The following is a 20692-nucleotide window of genomic DNA, read 5'->3' on the forward strand; positions in this document are numbered from 1 at the left end:
GTTTTTTCTGGTTGTGATTTAAACTAAAGGCTACTGGCCATTTTAAACAAAAACATCTCACCCCCACTTTCCTGTTTTAACAGGAAACACATCAACACTGTGCTTGAAACATTTCATGGGAGCTTTTGTGTTGACATAGGAAACAGGTTCAAGACAAAAATAAAAGACTTGATGCTGAACCAAAAAGCGCATTATAATCCTCAAAGATTAGGGAACTATGGATTAGAATTTTTAAATTACTGCTGAGGGAAACCTCATGAGTTTTATACATTCACAATTACAGTGCAAACCACAGTACATTCCTCACAAAAAAAGGAAATGCAGTCTCAGACTGTGCACATATAAAGGCACGAAAATCACCATGGAGATGATTTCCCAGAGAGCCACACGCTGTTGAGGTAACAAGCCACAACATTTTTAGACCCGTAAAAATTTTGCATTTTATTACCTTGAGCACCTCATTAAACACACAAACCTGACTCTCTAATGCCCTGAGTGAGAAATCAGAATTTAAGTTCATATAATGCAGTATTTGATTATAATCCACCAGTAAGCACTGTGTACTAATGCAGCGCTTGTTCTGCAAAGAGGTCACATCTGATGTTCTCTAACATCACGGAGTATAAAATTACACAAGATGATGGTTTGTACAAAAAAACACTATTATTCTTTCAAATGCTACACAGCCACTGTCTTCAGTGAGTTGTCAACAATAAAAAAAAAAAACGTGCAAACATGCAGAGAGACCATCAACGTATATATAAACCTAATTTCAGATCTAAAGCTCTACAAACTGTCAACTACGATAACAATTTTTTTTTTGTCTTTGATATGATACTTGACTAAATTATCTCAATACTACTACTGAATCAATACCATGACAAAAACATAAAACAAGGAAAAGTAATTGAATAAGAGATGACCCACTTCAAATACGTAGTTCGTTATTTTATCTTTTATTAAAAAAAAAAAATTGAAAAAAAAAAAAAAAAAAAAAAAAAAGAAAGAACATGTGTATAGTACATAGTATGTGCCTGCCCTGTTTTTTTATATTTTATTAAAAAAGGAAATATATGGATTTTTTTATATTTTGTTGTATATTTTTTTACATTTTTTTCTTTGCAACACTGACAAGTCTGCTAAAAGGATAAAGCTAAATTAGATGGTTATTGACCTCAACTGCCCCGTCAAACTCAGATGGTGAAAAAGTTTGTGTCACAAAAAAAATAAAATGTTAGTGTAGCACTTTACAACAACAGTACATGAATAATCTTGTACCAATATCTAAATTAAATATTACTTTAATATGAACTAATGATGAGTTAAGGCATGTAAGAACTAGAACTAACCTTAACTACAACACGAGTCATATGAATTAATGTGTGAATAATGACCACCTTGACTACATGTTTGTTAGTTAATGCATTAATTAACACTTTGGGGTCAGTTTTCACAAAAAAAATCACGATTCATGTAGTTAGGGGTTGGAAATATGACCAAAATCTTTTCACGATGCAAGTTATTTTAGTAGTCATTTTTGCTATTTGATCTTTGTTGTTATTAATAAAGAATCTATATGCAAATAACAAACAAAAACAATAAAACAAAGACACAAATGAAATAAACCTTGTTTTTAGGTAACAGTAGCATTCAAGTAAGAGAATAAAGAAATTGAATAAAGTAATCAAAATGTAAAAGTAAACATTCATAAATAGATCCTTATTAAAGCTACTAAAGTTAGTCAGTCAAGATCAGTGAGTGATTTACTCTCTTTTTGTTTCTTCTTTGATTAACATTATAGATAGAGAGCAGCAGGAATATTAGCCTGCTGTCATTTTAAGAGCTGCACAGAAATATATTGATACACATGAGTTTTCTTTCTCAGCTGTTTACGTTTACCCAAGTCATGAGCCAAGACGGGCATTTAAACATAAGTGTGTGTATTTGACAGATGAAGCACAATAACTTGTGAAAAAAAATCTGAATTCATGTTTGCATGCTGTCTATAAGAGAGGCAGCTATCAGTGCACATTCTTCAGGTGTGTGATACCCTAAAAGAAAGAATAGTACTCACAGGCTATCGCGATAACTTTTAGTACCAGTATACCCTGAAACACTACTGTCAACAAGTGTAAATGTTCACCACTAGGGTTGGGACCTGAGAACCGGTTCTTATTCAACTGGGACCATGAGCAATTTCTAAGTTTCGGTTCCAAAAACGGTTCTGATGCGACACGTGACCAAACGCTGTGAGCAGCGTTGCACCAGAGTTCTGATTATTCAGCATTTCCCATAAAGGATGTCACAAACCAAATGCCGCCCTGCCTCTTTAATTACTGAGCACATTGTTTCCAATGACGCGCACTCCACAGACTCGCTGCGCCGCATCGTGTCTAACTGCCGAACACATGTTTTCCACGACTGTTCGTGCACTCGTGCCTTTGATAACTGTGCACATCATTTTGTCTGACTGTACATGTACCGGCAGCGCGCACCACCTTCCGCCACTAAATTACATTATATTTGTAATATATCAATTACATTATACGCACAGTGATACAAAATATTTATTTTCATGCATTTTAAATGTTTAAAAATGTGGAAACCACTCACTGCATCACACCATCTCCTGATTGCATTATTATTTGTAAAATAGGGGCTTTATGGAGTGTTTGTATACACGGTTATAAGTATAACACTTTATATTTGATTAATTTAGGGAAATGAACAAGTGTCTTAGCCCTCAAAGGACTATTTGGCCAACCAGCTTATTCCTGCTTGAAAAGCAAAATGTTATTGATAGTGTAAAAAACATTAACTTTGAAGAACATGCTGACTGATGGACTAGCATTACTCAACATTACTTACTACCTTCCATAAAACACTACATTCAATGAAGGTAAAATAGTAAAAAAAGGTAATAATAGTTCATTTAAATGGAACCGGAATCAGAACCTGAAAATTTGTATACTATATGTTGAATTTTTACATTGCCAACTTTTAAATTAAGTTGACAGTAAGTAATAAACAGTATTGAGCATTGAGTAGTTGAGTATTGTGCATTTTTCCTTACCACTATTTTTTTTAGCTGTTTAATGATTTTAATGGAACCGGAAAATTTCTAACTACTCCCAACCCTAGTCACCACATTCATTAAAATTGCTTCAACCATGAGAAAGCAAGAGAGAAAGCCTGTGTGCTCAAATATTTTCCCATGTCCACAAGTGACACTGAACTATCACCTGCTGGGAATGAACCAATCAGTTAAAGAGAAGGTACTACCATAGAAAAACCCTGATTTGATTATCATTTTAAGTCACCTTTACCCTGAGCCATGCATTCTTAATAAAATACAGTGCTTCCCATACATTGATTTATTTGTGGCAGCCTGCCACAATATCAAAACTGACCGCCACAAATAGATTTCCAAAAGGCTTTGATCGCGATTGCGATTCGATTTCGATTAATCGTGAAAATCTTGGTTTTTGTATTTCAGAATCAAATTCATTTCAACACACCAATCAGTTAAAAACAATTGCCTGATGCACCCTTCCTAAAAACTCAAGTAATCTTATAAAAGATTATGAAATGCTATCTTTTAAAAACATGTTATCTTGTATCTTTTTATAAATAGTATAAAAAGCAAAGTTTCATTTACATTTAATCATTTAGTAGGCGCTTTATTCAAAGTGAATTACAAATAAGCAACGATGCAAGAAATTTCTCCTAAACAGAGGGAACTAAAAGAAGCAATCTGACTATATAAAGACTATGGACACAAATTCTAAAATGAAAAGTTGTGCAGAACAGGAAGACGCCACACTGCAGATACCACATGCAAAACAATCCCTACTACAATCCCTGAAAACCAAGCTGAAAAATTATGCATGCAATAAATGACTAAGCTAGTTAAACTCGCTTGCTTATTTATTTAATGTACAACAAGGCATTTTTTTAGGTCTGCCCTGGATCTCCAAATAAGATCTGTAAACACACCGTTATCCTAAATGACTGTGATACATGTTAGCCTGTGATAGCTTGCATACATGTTAGCATTACAAAACACAATTTTTTCATAAATGCATCCATCTATTGCTAAGCCAATATGCTTTCATGGAATGGTACACTAGATAAAGCTATATTATGGATAGAGGACTCATCAGCTTTAAGTTAAGAAAAAATTCTTAAAGATGAATTGTTTTATTACAAACGTAGTTTTTCGCTTCACCAGATGTTAATTGATAGACTGGAGTCATGTGGATTATTGACTGTATTCACTGTATGGCCTGAGGGTGAGTAAGTTATGAGCAAATTTTCATTTTTTTGGTGAACTATTCCTTTAAAATCAGGTGATGTTCAGAAAGTCTGACAATCTGTCCTTAAATGTCTGGTCTACTGATATTCTGCATCATGTGTTTTCAAAAATAAAGCACCCTTCAATGCCATTACCCCACTGTGCATTCAACAGTAAACAGTAGTGGTCCAAAGGTAAAGTAACCTGCTTATTTAATGGATTGTTTACATAAATGACTTCTTACATAATTCATTCTCAAGTGAGAAATGCAAAGCATTTTAGGCTTTACAGCCCTAGTCACAGCCCAAAACAAAAAGATAAAAATAAATATGCAACAACTTAGATGCATAGATGCATGCAGTATGTCATGGCATAACTAATAATAACTATATCTGATTTTTTTATGAATATATAAGTTGAATCTATTGTATTAGATAAATATTTAAATAAAAAAATCATTATATTTTTGTTTTGCAATCTAATAGGAATAAAAATAAAACATCTGTTCTGCACACTGGTTATTAGAACAAAACTAATCAGGACTGAATGAAAAAATTTATATTAGTAGATCTCTAGTAATACAATGTTCCAGTGAATAAAATGTAACAATAGAAGCAGGCTTGCAAATCGGCTGTCACAATTGGTTGGAGGACAAGACGATTACGTCATCATCTGCTCTTCAACACTCCTGCTGATCTTAAGAGTTTGTGGTTTTAAGGGGGGACTCTGAGAGGTTCTGTCAATGCATTGTCCACTTCTTAGTAAACACCCTCTATGGACCAAAACAAACCTAATCTAGGCGTTTATTATGTCAAATCAGCAGGTGCCGCAGGGGCTCAATATCACGTCTTATGCATGAATTATTAAGGGCCAAAGTATATTCTTAGCACCTATGGGGGTTTCCAGTAAATCAGCAGGGAAGACCCCGACCTGATGCTTTACCCCCAACCCCCTTCATTCAATGCATTCATGCACTGCCCGCCTAAAAACACTAATTCCCTACCAAATCTGGCGTGCAATCCAATGCATATGCAGATGCCAAAGCATATGCATGCAAAACCAATCCGCGTTAAACACCCCATTTATCCCGCGATTGTTTGCTAGATGCATCTAAAACATGCTGAGCTAACATTTAAGCAAAAATAGCAATGCATTCTCATGCACCCGATTGACAACGTGCATGACGCTTGCGTTATAAATATCTGAAAACATACACTGTGCAAATTTCAGGTTACATCACTGATACGGTCAGTTTCTGTTGACCATCGATTGACATCCTAACAAACATGTTTATTACATTCATCTACGACATCATCCATGATCCAGCACTATTATGCAGCTGGTCTGATCTAATCTGACAGCTTTACATGATGCTCTCTGCTACAAACTGTAGGCACCGATATAATTTTAGCCCGGTAAATGACCGCCTCGTGCATGGTAAGATATAAAAAACGTTTTAACATAAAACGAAAAGGCCAATGTTGAACAGCAACAGGGACTTAGGTAGAAGTGTCCACATTTTATTCATACTAGACTATTTATGCTTTACTTCACCTCCAACATGGGCATAACCTGCCATTACCTGACTCAAAAATGCATTAGATAAGTCATCATAAACCTCCCGTCGTGATTTGGCCGTTCCAGAGCCAACGAGACACAAAAACAGGTAATATATGACAGATCAAGCGCACGTTTCTTTACTATAACAGTCTCGCGCGCTGTGGGAATGAATCTCGCGGCACGGACAGACAGGAGACCGTGCGGCCTGTGCTCGCTCGCGGCTCCGCGGACTCACCTCAGTCGGTTGGCTGATCTCGAACAGGTCGAGCCGGTTGGCGTTCCAGTGGTTGATGATGTCGGCGAGTTTCCGCCGCTCCTCCTCTCGGCTCCCCGACATTCTCAAATCCCTAACAATTCTAGTCAAGCCGGAGAGAGAAACAATCCGCCTTTTTCCTCGCTAGTGCGGTTTTATCCACTCAAACGGGCTTCTTATCCGACGACCTGAAATAAAAGTAAATCTGTTACACCCAGATACTGGGCTTTCAAACGCGGTTTCTGCGGTGAGCGTCGCTCTTTCCCGCAGTCGCCGGTTAATGCACCTCAGCTCTATCGTCAACCTCTTGCTCTGTTTCCGCCTTCCCAGCTCCGTTTGTCTTATCGCGCTCCGTGCGCGCTCCCTGTGGCAAAGCTGGAGCTGTGCTCGCGCCCGCAATTCTCCACACAAAATACACGAGGGACGCTGACGGGAACGCGCACAAGAACAAATAATGAAAGAAATTTCACGTGCCAGGCACTTGCTGATCCATTAAAAATACTTTCGTGTGTACGCGGATGTCGTTCGTTACAATTATATATATAAAAAAAAAAATCGAACTAGTTTGACGCGATAAAAGTAGAGATTTCTTCTTTTGATACCCAGGATCTTTAAACTGATATTCCCCCCCAAAAATAAACATTCCGTCAAATTTATTCAGAATTTTCAGGTGTGTTTTGATAGAAATGGTTTTTAAACTGATATTCCCCCCCAAAAATAAACATCTATTATTCTACGCTCCTGGGTATAATAGTCTATCTTTAACGCTCCTGGGTATTAGTCTGGCCAGCTGTGCAGCTGAATGGAGCAGGAAAACCCACCATATAAAAGTAATGCAATATGAGCCTGTTACATCATCATCTTAGAGCTCTGAATTATAATTCATATGTAGATTGTTGATAGACCTAGACTATTTTAAATCAGTTGTCCTTTCCAAGATATGGTTTTTCAAAACCCTTGGTCCTAAGTATTAAACATTGCGTAACTTATCCCAACCCACAGTTTTACAACACTGTATACAGTTTCTGTCTAGCACTGCACTTTGGTGGTCTGGAGAGCCAGACATGCATTGTCCATTTGAAGGACAAATTTAAGAGAAGATAGATTGGCAAATAAATCATCATTTGCTATCTATATGTGTGTTGTGAGTCAGCATTCTTCAGCGTCTGTAAGTGCATTTTCTACATATTGTTGCCCAGGCCACAGTTACCTGGTACTAATTTTACCAGAAGGTATTCATTCATTATGTCTCATATTAATCACTTTTCTGCTTCTGTTTTAGTGGTAATATACTATGGAAGCCTGTTTCCTCCATCTTGTCATGTTGAATTGTTTTCTCCAAATTCCCAAATCTGTCAGAATAACGAGTTATAAATTTGCAATTGCGAGTTAACATCTTGCAACTACATTTTTTTTTTTTTTCAGAATTATTAGTTTGTATCTCACAATTCTGAGTTTGTATCTTGCTACCATGACGAAAGTCAGGACAAGTCACAATTGACCTTTTTAACTATCCCATGGCAGAAACAGGCTTTCAAAATATGTGGTGATATATCTAGTGAGGTCAAGGGTAACAATTAGTAAATCACAGTGTCTCAAGCTGTACTGTAATATCTGTGGCAGAAACAGGAAGTTGGTGAGAGCCAAAAAGTAATATGGTTTCCTGCTGTGGTCTGCAGGGCGTCTTTTTAACAGCAGTTTTTTTTTTCTCTTCCTCCTTCACATGTACACACACACACGCTTACTTTAAAACTGGAGTTTAAGACTGAACTTTGAACTCAGAAATTCGCTTGACATCTGAAAGCACTTAGGAGATCTTTATATCTGCAACCTTCTTCTGTGATAAGAATAGGCGGTATAGAGAAAAGCTCGTACTCTAGCAATAAAATCAGAGGAATGTTCATGCTGCAGGGTGGAGGGGGAAGGAAGGTGCAACATGGCAACATCCTGCATCCTGATCCCTCCTGCTGCCTTGCATATATTATTTCATTACATTATAGACAATTAAGCATCACTGACAGATCAGTATGAATTTATACTGTACTGTATGTGTATTCAGAGGGATGTATTGGACAACAAATAAAACCTTTCCTAAAAATCTGCAAAGAGCCAATAAATTAAATGTATTATATATTTTATTTATTAATTAAAATTGAAATATATATAAAAACTAAATAATAAATAAAAACTATATATCAGCTTTATATATATAAAATAAATTAATTATTTTGACATATTTCTGAGTGAACTTTTTTAAATCATTATGATGACTCATTTACAATAACTCCATAAATTTGTATTCTATCTCAAAGTGCTTCACCAGACTTAACCAGAGCCCAAAGTGTCTAAATGGACAACACAAAAATAATTAAGTGACGTTTCTGCTTTGTCTAACTGATCCACCCAGCCATCTGTAAGTCACTGAACTCAAACCCAACGAGACTAATTACCCACCATGTGCACTCATCTTCTACCCACATACATCACTTTCTCACTGAGAGAAAACTGGCTGAATCTCACATACGGTGACGGACAACAAGCTCTATTTCAAGGCCTAAAAAATGACAGATCTGGAATAAAACTTACTTCAGGCTTAGTGTCCATGCAGTGGAATCAAAGCTTATGTTGTATTTAACACTGTTGAAGCATTTGACACAGTCAGCATATTCTGAAGTACTATAATTACGTGTTCACCCTGTTTTAGCAGGCAGAGTGCAATATTTTACGTCAATTTAATTGGCTGTTGTATTTTGTACTACATTTTGTCATTTATCATATCATGTGATATGTTTTAACATATTAACATCAAACACCACCCATAATTTACAGAATGATTTTGATTGACATCATGCTACAGAAATGCACAGATGTAGCCAACAACATGCAGTTTTACAGTGAAATATAGACCCATATTCCCCTAAACCCATTTCACACACTTTAATAGTCCTAGCGAGTAATCAATTCTAACTCACTCTGATTTGACCCCATAAAAGCATGCTGGGTAAACAGTAGTTCCATAATACTGTTTAGTTTTTAACACAAAGAATTCACCTTCATTTTTAGGAGTGGCCCACAAGGCCTGTTGGGAAAACATGCCGTTTACACAGCCTTCCTGTGATGAGGAAGAATATTTCCATCACACTGGAAACTGGTTTCAGTTCTTCCTTCAGTGCTGTTTATGGGCAAATCCAACTTCAGCAATAGGTTGTCATACTATTTAACCGTTTGTTTAAACTTTAAAGAGTGATAAATGTACATGTACATTTAACAGTTATATTTAAAATGTGGCAGTTAATTTTCTATGTTTCTACGATCTTTATTTTCCAAACATAAAAATGCTGCAAGTAACACTGAATGTTACTACTCAGTAAGTAATATTAAGGTTTCCATACACAATACTATGCTGGAATCCCAGCTATCAAGGAACTTTCTCAGGCTAATGTTCTGGCAAAGTTCTCTCAAACTTATGAACAAATGTTCTTCCATGTTAACATGTTCATTCAAAGTATTCTGGTCTTTAATAACCTTCTCAATGTCAAAATAGAATTTTTTTTATACATCATTCATGGACTGTTTTCTGCTATGATTTGGTTGGTGGTCATTCATCTGTCATTTTTCAAAGGTTACTATTTGTTTCAGAATGTTCTGAGATAACACAAAATGATTACATTGTTCCCTTAACATTTGAACATTTTTAAAACATTTTAAAAATGGATGTTTTGATTGTTCAGAGAACATTCAGAAAAAATGTTTTCATAACTTACTGGGAACATTAAAAAAACATTCTTAGAACATATTTTGTTAGCTTTTTAAAGAATGTATAGTTTGTTTGTAATGTTAACTTTTTGATGTTGTTGTTGGAGATATAGCATATAGAGCAATAGACTTTTTATTTTCCATATATGTATATTTCCATATACAGTACTTTTGGGTAGTTGATATTTTAAAATATTTTTCAAATACATTTTGAACTTTCCAAGAGATTTACAGTTATTTGGCCAACCATAGTGAAACAAATATTATGTTATTCCTTGACATATTCATACTTTAAAAATTAATTAATGCAAAGGTTAAATAAAATTAATTAATGCAGAGGTTAAATAAAAAGTAAATAAAAATTATGAAAATCTTTTGTGACCAGCACCAAAAAAAATAAAATATCCTCATACATAACATTTTGCCTGAAATCTTTATTTTGGAATAAATAATATCATGTGCATGTCATTTAAACTTTTTAGATATTTGTCATTTCTGTGGTAGCTCCCGATCAAATTTTCAACAGTCAAAAAAAAATAACAACAAAAAAAGATTGTTCAGTGAACTTAAGGAAAACTTTTCCTCACAATTAGTTCAAGTCCATACAACAAGACTAAAATTTCAATTAAACAAATAATGTTTTGTTGAACCAATTTAACATGTTAGTTATCTTTTTTGGGTTTTAGCAAAAACACATGTTGGTTTCTTAGCAAAAACACATGTTGGCATTTTTGTGTTTTTGTTATATGACATTTTTTAATTTTAATGACATTATTATATGACACTAATTACATTATATACAATTTTAACTAGTGACATGGTAAGTTCTTGATTTCCGGTTTTGTTTTGTAACAACATGGAAACACCAAAGATGCTTTAATATTTAATAGACAGTGGAGGACCACACAGAGTAGCATTATAACAGAGCTTTCAAATGTAGTATGATAAAACAGCGCTGCTTTACCCCATATACTCACGACCGGAAAGAGCGGAAGCGGTCGACTGTGGCATAATAAAAGCTCCGCTGTCTCACGCTCGTTCAGCGGCCTCGTTTCGCTTTGATGGTTTTCAACCTCACCCTGCTTCATTCTACTACGTTAATAAATCATTAGCTCAACCATGAACATGATTTCTGCCCGAGTCCCGTCTGATTGCAAAAGGTGTGGGGATGAAGATGACTACTCCCATGATTCCACACTCAGTCATGGCGTCATCAAACTACGCCTTTGTCTCTTTGTTTATTTTGAATACGCGCCCTCCAGCGCCGAAAATGACATATTGTGCCTTTAATGTGATCCCCTGAAAAGGATACTGGGAACTACACACATCCTCTGTTCAGTTAGTTGTGTCAATGAAAATTATTCACGTAGCCCCAACACAAATTTCTTAAGTTCACTTAAATTTGATACATTTTATAAATTTAAGTGGATGGAACATAATGGAAATAAGTTATGTAAGTTAGGTTCTGCTCATTTTAACAAAGTAATTTGAACAAGCACTAAAAACGTTTTTTTTTTTTTGAGTGAAGGCTGATTGAATGTAAAACCCATCAGTGTTGAGATAAGGTTGCACCGACTTCCTTCCAAATGGTCACCAAATTGGAGCAGCACTCCAACACTTACCGACACAAATTGCCAGCTCTTGGGCTGTGATAGCGTTCTGCCGGCACAGCTGTGTTTGATATTAAAGTAGCTTTACAGTGAGACAGCAGAGGCCTTGGTGCCCAGAGAGCCAGAGGAAGTCTTCAGGGGAAGAGTCTGCTCTCTACAGCTCCTTTTCAACCCATTTATTTAGTGCGGATAGAGGCGGTGGGCAGTCGCCTCCAGTCCCAGAGGATGCGCTCTGGCACGGAATGCCGTTTCCGTGGTAATGGCTTGGCAATAGGGAAAGCTTTGCCTCATTGAGCCTCGGTGCTTGTCAAGTGGCAGACGTCTCCGCATCTGATTAGCCGTCTACACAGACAGAGAGCCCTGCTAGTGTGCTTTTATGAGAGGCTGCTGCTCCACGCTGATATAATTCAGTTTACATGGGACAAACAATAAGTTCCTCTTGCTTGCATTCAACTGATGTGCGTTGAATCAGTCTGAAGAGGACCGCCAGTTTAAACAGACCCATAAAACATGATGGGAGACGATTCATGAGCACTAAGTGAAAAAGAGATGCCTTGAAGTTGCACCTGTTAATTGCTTTAACCATAGCAACGGTTTTAGCTTTTGCATCTGTGGTGTATAAGAGAGAGTTACCACCCACACGCACACACTCAAGCACAGCTGAAAGAAATTCATCTAGCAAACTCACCATCTTGCAAAGGGTTTATATTCTAGCATCTGGTTATTGAGCAGCTACAAACATTAAAGTGATAGTTCATTTAAAAATAAACATTTGCTGAAAATACTCATCCTCAGACCATCCAAGATGTAGATGAGTTTTTTTTCTTTAGCATTTAAAGCATTACATCATTTGGTTAACAATGGATACTATGCAGTGAATGGGTGCCATCAGAATGTGAGTCCAAACAGCTGATAAAACATCACAATAATCCACAAGTAATCCACATGATTCCTGTCCATTAATTAATCAATCTTGTGATGTGAAAAGTTGCATGTTTGTAAGAAACAAATCCATCACTGAAATGTTTTTGACTTTGAACTGTTGCTTCCTAAAAATATGAGTCCTCTATCCGTAATATTGCTTTCTCCAGTAAAAAATCTCGTCTGAATCAGGAAAGAAATGCACACAGATCAAGCACCCAAAACAAATATGTTGGTGCATTTTGATGTGAGATAACAACAGCAGCTAAACTTTTTCCATTATTATAGCATTATTATGGATCATGGACAGTTAATATGACTTAATGATGGATTTGTTTCCTACAAACATAGCTTTTTGCTGGAGTCGTGTGGATTACCTGTGAATTTCTGTGATGTTTTTATCAGCTGTTTGGACATTCTGATGGTACCCATTCACTGCAGAGGATGCATTGGTGAGCAAATGAAATGCTAAATTTTTCCAAATATTTTTCTAATGAAAAAAACATTATTTTGGATGGCCTGAGGCTTTAAAGTAAATTTTAAGTACATTTTAACTTTTTGGTGAATTATTCCTTTAAGGTTTCACTCATTTGCCATATTCTTATTTCAGGCTTTTTTCTCTGCAAGGTAATTTTGAGCTAATTTACCAAGTGTAGAAGCAGAAAAAGTGCAGTATGTTGCATTTTAAAAAAATGTGTTTCTTGCTGAAGGTGTGCTAATGCAAAAAATAAAGAATGATGTTTACAAATAAAATATCCATATTTCCATTCCGAAGATAACTGCTTTCCATGGCGAAACATCCAAAACTACGAACATATTCAGGTAAGGTAACCAGTTTAATGCTAACTAGTGAAACACTCCATTAATATGACAAGCTGCACCTCTAGATACATGTTGGAAACATTATGATGCATTATGATCGAGTTTGTAGATTAAATCACTATATTTTAAATAGTTTAGCCACTGCAACTCAGCTGGTGACAGTTCAATAGGAAATAAGTTGAAAGGATCCAGTCATCTCATACCATTGAAGTGAATGTTAAATTTAATCAGTATATACTGCAATAAATATTTGAGAAATTATTGTTTTATCTGATTGTATTAGTCTATATAGAGTGATAGTCAATGTAAAAAGAGCAAATGGGAGGAGCAGATGAACACAAAACAGTGGGTGAAGGTTTGATTTTGACATTTGTGGGGACTTTACAGCAGACAACACCCTTCCCATCCAACTACCCCAACATCTTCACATTTATGATCAACTTTTGACCAAACTTTCATGTCATCTAAAGTTCATTGCTATTGTAGCCAACATACATTTATAGCTATGGTAGCCAACATACTCATAATTAATAAAGAGAGCTTTTTATATTAGCATATTCATCAGACAATAATTGTGCAATTTTGATTATGTAAAACCAACATCATTACAACAGCATCAGAGCACTGGGTGTCTTAATTAGGCTGTATATCATTGTATTTTAATATCAATGAATTGGACTAATGATGATTCTGTCAGAAAACTGCACAGGATCCTATTGTTGCTATAGTAACGAACACAACCTTCACGCACATCTGATTGACAGATAAACCTATTTCAGTATTTTTTTTAATAATTAATTATTTATTTATGTTGTGGATATTTCAGCTAACAGTTTGTTTTGTACATTCAGTTTGTTGTTCCTAGCCTATTTTTATCTGTGGGATTATAACTGTTTAATCAATCCGTTACAAAACATTACGTTTTATATAAAAAACAATTAACACATTCACACATGCTGTGAATATATATAAAAAAAATCTGTGTGTGATAAAATATTCAAGGTAAAAAAAAGAAGCTGATACTTTTAGAAGATGCTAATGGTATGCTTTGAATTTTTGTCTCAATAATAGGTTCCCACCAGCTGCTACTTCTCTTTAAAGCCAGCAGACAAAAGAGAGCTTGAGGAACACAAATTTCCCTTTCCCAATAGCTGCAGCGAATGACGACTGTAATTTGTCAGCCTAATTAAAAGGCCATTTTGGGAAGTATGAAGGTGCAGAAAATGACACTCTTTTCTGTAGACTGAGCTGAAATAAAGCTGTCAGGACTGTGTGCTGTGAAGAGGAGTGTAAGAAAAAGGGGCAAATGAATAATTCATGCTATTTTTGTCACAGTCAAACTCCTTTTCTGTCTTATTTCTTTCTTCCTGACCTTGACACCACTCATTCAGCAGAAAATCCTGTTTTTAAAGCCTCACACATGATTGCTAATATGTCTTCCGTCTGAGTTGCTCATGCAGGCCCCCTATCTGACTCAATTCTGAATCACACATAAACAGAAACAGCCATTACAACTTTATCTCATCATCAATGATCATGCAGGTATGATAATGGGTTTGAGACAATGAGTTTTGTTACTTTTGTCTCTTTGAAATATCTAGAGGGGCTGTGTTAATGTTGCACATGCACTATCAATGTGCGTCATTTAGGAGCAGGTGCGGCCTTTTGTAACTTGAATGTGCAAGGTCTTTGGTGTTATCCGGTTCCAGTTATTTTAGCTGTACAAAACAGGTTGTTATGGTGCTTGATAAGAAATACCAGTTTGCAATATCATATTATTTTACTGTATTGTCGTAATTATAAACACACTTGTTTGTCGTGCAAATAGTTTGCCTATTTTTTGCACTTTGATATTCTTCTAGTTATTTAGTGGCCACTGAATCTTGCACATGCAAAATGAGGTGCATTGCATCCAAACATAATATATGAAAAACCATAGGTGAAAAGTACCAGGATGACATAGTACCTCCAGTGAGATTCTGAAGTGTGCATTTGATGGACACTTTACTATCCCATGGGAGAGGATGTGTGAAGGAAAGTGAAGTGACGGAACTGATCCTGTTAGTCACATGATATCAACATGATGATTTTTTTTTATTTCATTCATACTACCCATATTCATATATAGAACTTTTTTTTTTTTCAAGTTCAAATTCAAAAGTAGTACCTGCTCAGACTGCTGAGGGCACGTGACACGAAAATTCCTCCACATTTGTTGAACTTATAACATGCCAACTGGCAGGATTAGAAATAAAAGCTGCTTGACTTGGAAGTGACCACTGAGTAAGTGGTGGTTCATGCATTGCTACACTACAATGGCCCTACTTTGCCTGCAAAATTTTACCGAAGTTTCACTAATGGAACGTTTTCGCAGACTGTGATGATGCCATGATTTCCACCGTTATTACATTTAGCCAAGTATTTTTATATTTTTATTTAAAAAACTTATTATAGATTTAATCTTATACTGAACACTATAATTTGTGTTATATAATTTTGGCACTAAATTACAGAAAACTAAGAAAAAAAATCCATGATATCATTTCTATGCCCTTACAAAAGAGGAAAAAATCTAGAGAGATTAATTATGGTCGGAAGAGAGAAAGATTAGCCGGCCTTTCCTCAGCCGGTGTGTTAGAAACACTGATGCAGCAGCGTTAACTATACACTTTATAAAAATCTGTTAAATAGGGTGCAATGTACTTTATAATTTGAAGGATTTTTTTCCCATATTTATTTTATACAGGTGTTTTACCAGTATTTTGAATTTTACACTGCATTACATTATGTTTTAGAGATAATGGAAATTAACTCTAAAATTAATTGATAATATCCCTTGTAATGAGCTGCCTTTACTTTTTCTGTTATTTTACTGATTTATTTTTTTTACAGTGTGGGAAAGTCCCCGCCAGTAAAAAAGGGATAATGCCAACCTAAAATGTTAAAATATTTACGTTTGATGAACACACCTGCCACATCGACAGCTGCTCAAATAAATTGTGTATGTCAACTCATTTTTATAACATTTCTTGTACACAACAACCACATACAAATAACTACCCAAATAAATTGCAATAGTTTTATTTAAAATATATTGTTATATAAAAACTGATATATTGTAAGTAAAGAGGAAGTATATTGATAATTTTTAGTATAAAACAAATAAAATAAACTAGATTACAACTATTTAAAGTATATAAAACTTACTTTGTGGGTGTAGCACTTTTTACAGTGTATTAGAACAAATGGGAATGCAAAAATTGTAGTCTATCATTAACAACTACAGATCTTTACCCAACTTTCACTTCTGAGAACCATATGACCACGCCCTTAACTTCGTGGCTACAAATATCAGGCCTCATGTGGACATCAGAGCACTATGCTAATGAAAAACCATTAAGTCACATGCAGACAAGTGAAGTATTCTTAAAGTTTCAGTATCATATAAGAAACAGGTATTAAATATATAATCATTAGTACAAATTGCTGGATTTGTGGACAGACAAAATTTAGACCTTTTAAAACTTCACAAACAATCATTTTGAGGGTGGAAGTCTGGTTTAACCAAACAAATGGAAAACCCTCATCCTTTCCCTTCCTGTCTTTCTCTCTTTTGGGAGGATGAGTTGAGGGGAAAACAGGGAGGACTAGTGGTAAAGCACACACATGTCATCGTGAGCCGTTTCAATTTTGCCAAATAAAGACATTTTTGTATGGTGTCAGCATCTCTGTGCCATTGTACATTGTGCTGGGACCAGCAACAGAAAATGCCCTCCAGAACTACATCCACATCAGCAAACAGCAAAGAATGGGCGCTGTGTGAGTGACTCACGCCTGTCATCGGTAGCTATCAGCAGGAAAAACCCGTCTTGCCTGCTGAACCATACACACAAAAAAGAAAACAAATGAGGTTGTGTGGGTCATGGAAACCTGGTGGCAAATGCCTGAATGAAACAAACACCAGCGCCTCCTAGCATTAGAATGACATCATGCACTCATCTACTCTATTTACATGCATTTGGCTGAATGGTTTCCAATGCCTCCAGTAGGAAGTTTCTGAATCAGTACAGTAAAAATCTCCTTAAAGTCAACATGAAATTAAAACTGGCCCTATTTACATTCCAGGGTTATTATAGTTAACTAAAGCTAAAACCACAAAAAATAAATAAATAAATAAATTAACTAAAATAAAATAAAATACATTATACATATTTTTTTATTTCAGCTAGTTGCAAAGGAAACAATGCTGAAATACAAATTAATAAAAACTATGTAGACATGAAAAACTAATAAAAATGAGAAAACATAACAAAAATGACTAAAACATTAACTAAAATTAAAATGAAAAATTAAAATATAAAAATATATTAAATTCAGAATATTAATAAAAATAAATTAATTTCAATGATGCTAAAGTAACATTGTTACATTCTTAACATAATTTCCAGGTTTTATTGTGAATGAAATAGGTTTAATTTCAAATTCCCAAAATATCCTTGTAATCCACATATTAATTCCCAAATAATAATGTATTTTCTTGGTAAATAACCAGATTTACTTGTATTTACAATATGTCACATTACAGATGAAAATTGAATTACCTGACTCAATAATTTAATAATTTAATAGCTGTCTATTCTATGTCTATTCTGTCTATTAAGTTAGAGCAAACCGTTTACAATACTGTATTTATATCTATATATATATATATATATATATATATATATATATAGATAATATATAGATTTTTTTCCAGAAAAAAAAAAAAAAATTTCATTAAATTCCGTCAAGATCCAATCCAGTTTTGTCCACAATTGTTTTTTCTTCTTCTTTTTTTTTATTTTTTTTATTTACTCTATACTGTTATACTGTCTATTTTTATTTCTATAAAATAAAAAATGTCCTCCAGGTAAGCATGGTTGCTGAGCATGGTTGCAATTCTGGTTGGCTCTTTATATATATTTATATTTCAGTCTCTCAGCTGGTCGGCCTGTGGAGAGTTAGACTGCTACACTGCTGCATGAATGTCTGGCATTCCTTAAGGGATTTGCAGAAGAATGGGGGGTTGAGAAAGGGGGAAACTAGACAAACTCCTATATAGAGGCATGGCAAAGCTAGTGAGTCTATAGACAGTATCTCCTGCATATACGGTTTAACCTGGTTTGAGAACTTTAGCATACTGTACATTTCCATTTCAGTTTTTGGCAGATTAGTTTATCCAACATTGCATTCAAGATATATACATTTTTATCAGTTCATACACTCCCTGGGAATCAAACCAGTGACCTTGGCTGTCATTGTCTAAATGTTTACATATCATTGCGTATCTTTGCCTCAGTTAACAATATATCATTAGATACTGTAGCAATCCATTAAACTAATTATTTTATTATAAAGAAAAACAGGCTTAGCACAAGCACACTTTATGCAAAACCTCTGGCAAAAAAAAAAAAATATGGAAAAAAAAAAAAAAAAAAGTGTTGAAATGCTAAAATAATAAATTTACTGTTCAAAATTAGTTATTTAGACTCTTTCAAGGTTATTGAAACATGTTACAATAATTCATGTGATGAACATGTTACCTTTGTAAACCTGAGGGGAACTGACTTAATACACTAAAATTCACCAAAACAAAGTTCACTCTAGCCTACGTTAAATGTCCTCTGACCAAGGTTTGTTAAACACTGACCTCAAGTGTTAAAACTGGTAGAAGCAACATCCAGAACGGCTTTCTCAGGTTAGAGCCAAATTTAATTTCTGACAGGAATAAAAACAAGAATGTGAGGGACTGAAGTGCAGCAGTTCAATGGATTATACTGTTGTTTAACAACGTAACGATTGTTCAGCTGACGAAATGTTTTTCTGACAAAAAAAAAAAAACTTTAGGTAGATGCTTGATAAAACACTTAAAAATTGTGAGCTGTGATCTAGAGCTTTTAGACAGTGTATGCCATTGTAAAGACTGTCTCTCCTTCACACCCTCCTTTTCATACTTATTAAATTCAATATGGCATGTATAGTACTAACGTACTCTTACTTTTCTGTAGTGAAGTGACGTGACATACAGCCAAGTATAGTGACCCATACTCAGAATTCGTGCTCTGCATTTAACCCATCCAAAGTGAACACACACAGCAGTGAACACACACACACCGTGAACACAAACCCGGAGCAGTGGGCGGCCATTTATGCTGCGGCGCCCAGGGAGCAGTTGGGGGTTCGTTGCCTTACTCAAGGGCACCTCAGTCGTGAGATGACTCGAACCCACAACCTTAGGGTAAGGAGTCAAACTCTCTAACCATTAGACCACGACTACTATATTCCCTGTAGAATATAGTAGTCCTATATATTGTGTTATATCAGGACATCTTAAGGTGCAAGGAGGTCACATGAAAAAAGCACATAAAATTACTAAAACTAATAATAAATAATATGAAAGTATTTAAAATATAGCTACTGAAATAATCCCTGGTTCCAAGAACTGTGCACCCTGTAGAAGAAACCTTTGGAAGATAAAATGAGTAATAATGAAACATGCTTATGGAATCTTTGCAAGATATATAAGATTTACAGGTGTTTCTAAAACAATCTGGAGTGAAGCTGTCAGACCTCTACTGAACAGTGTGCTGTTAATTAATTATTTAATGAGTTTAACTTAAGCAGAATTGCATGAGAAACTATGACACTTTAGGAATTTATGATTTTCTTTTTTTTCTTCTTTTTTGCCTTATCTGCCCTTTGTGACGAAATGGAAGAATGACAGCGAAGCCTTACAATCCTCTAAAAATCAAAAACCCACTTCTGAGCATAATTATAGCAGGTTGAATCTTTGATTCTCAGTTAATTTGCGTAGTGTATGCATAATATATTTTAAATGCAAACATGTCTTTCTGTCTAATAAAATCTAGATTAGGTAGTAAAATCTGTTTATAAGACCTTAAAACCTACATTGTGTGGACCCTTATAACGGACACAAGGAAAATGGCCTCATAAAGGGACTAAATAACATCTATAGTTAAATAGAAAAATGGTAAAGGTTTAGGTTAGTCTATAATAATTAAATAAGCATAATTTATGAACAACCATTGTGCTTCAATGCAAGACACTTACAGTAACTCCTCATAACTCTTATAAGTGTATTGTTAGTCACTTTAGATAAAGTGATCACTTACTGTAAATTATACAACCTCAAATGAATGCTGAGGAAAGGAATGAAATGCACAGATAAAGGCTGGGTGGAGTCAATGATGTGCAATTGTGACATACACCTCCTAACTGCCACAACTTGATAGTACATATAAAACAATATTAATTTCACAATCAGAGACAATATGTCAGTGATTATAGCAGTTTTTTGTATTACCTGCATCTGCCTAATCCGGTTTCTAAAACATTATCTGAGAGTGTGGACAGTAAAAGGTGTCAAAATTAAAGTGAATTTAAAAAATCCTCCTGGATATCACTCAAAAATCTAAT

The 20692-nt window shown here is 35.0% G+C and overlaps 1 protein-coding gene across 1 annotated transcript in view; it reads right to left on the bottom strand.

Moving 5' to 3' along the window:
• LOC109050046 (afadin-like) overlaps positions 1-6462 on the bottom strand; it is a 117731-nt gene extending 111269 nt beyond the window's left edge. The window contains exon 1 of the mRNA XM_042778415.1: positions 6090-6462. Coding sequence (XP_042634349.1) covers positions 6090-6191 — 102 coding nt within the window. The 5' untranslated portion in view covers positions 6192-6462. The remainder of the gene's footprint in view (positions 1-6089) is intronic.
• Between the last annotated feature and the right edge of the window lie 14230 nt (positions 6463-20692).

This window comes from Cyprinus carpio, chromosome A20 (assembly GCF_018340385.1).
Source record: "Cyprinus carpio isolate SPL01 chromosome A20, ASM1834038v1, whole genome shotgun sequence".
NCBI lineage: Eukaryota > Metazoa > Chordata > Actinopteri > Cypriniformes > Cyprinidae > Cyprinus > Cyprinus carpio.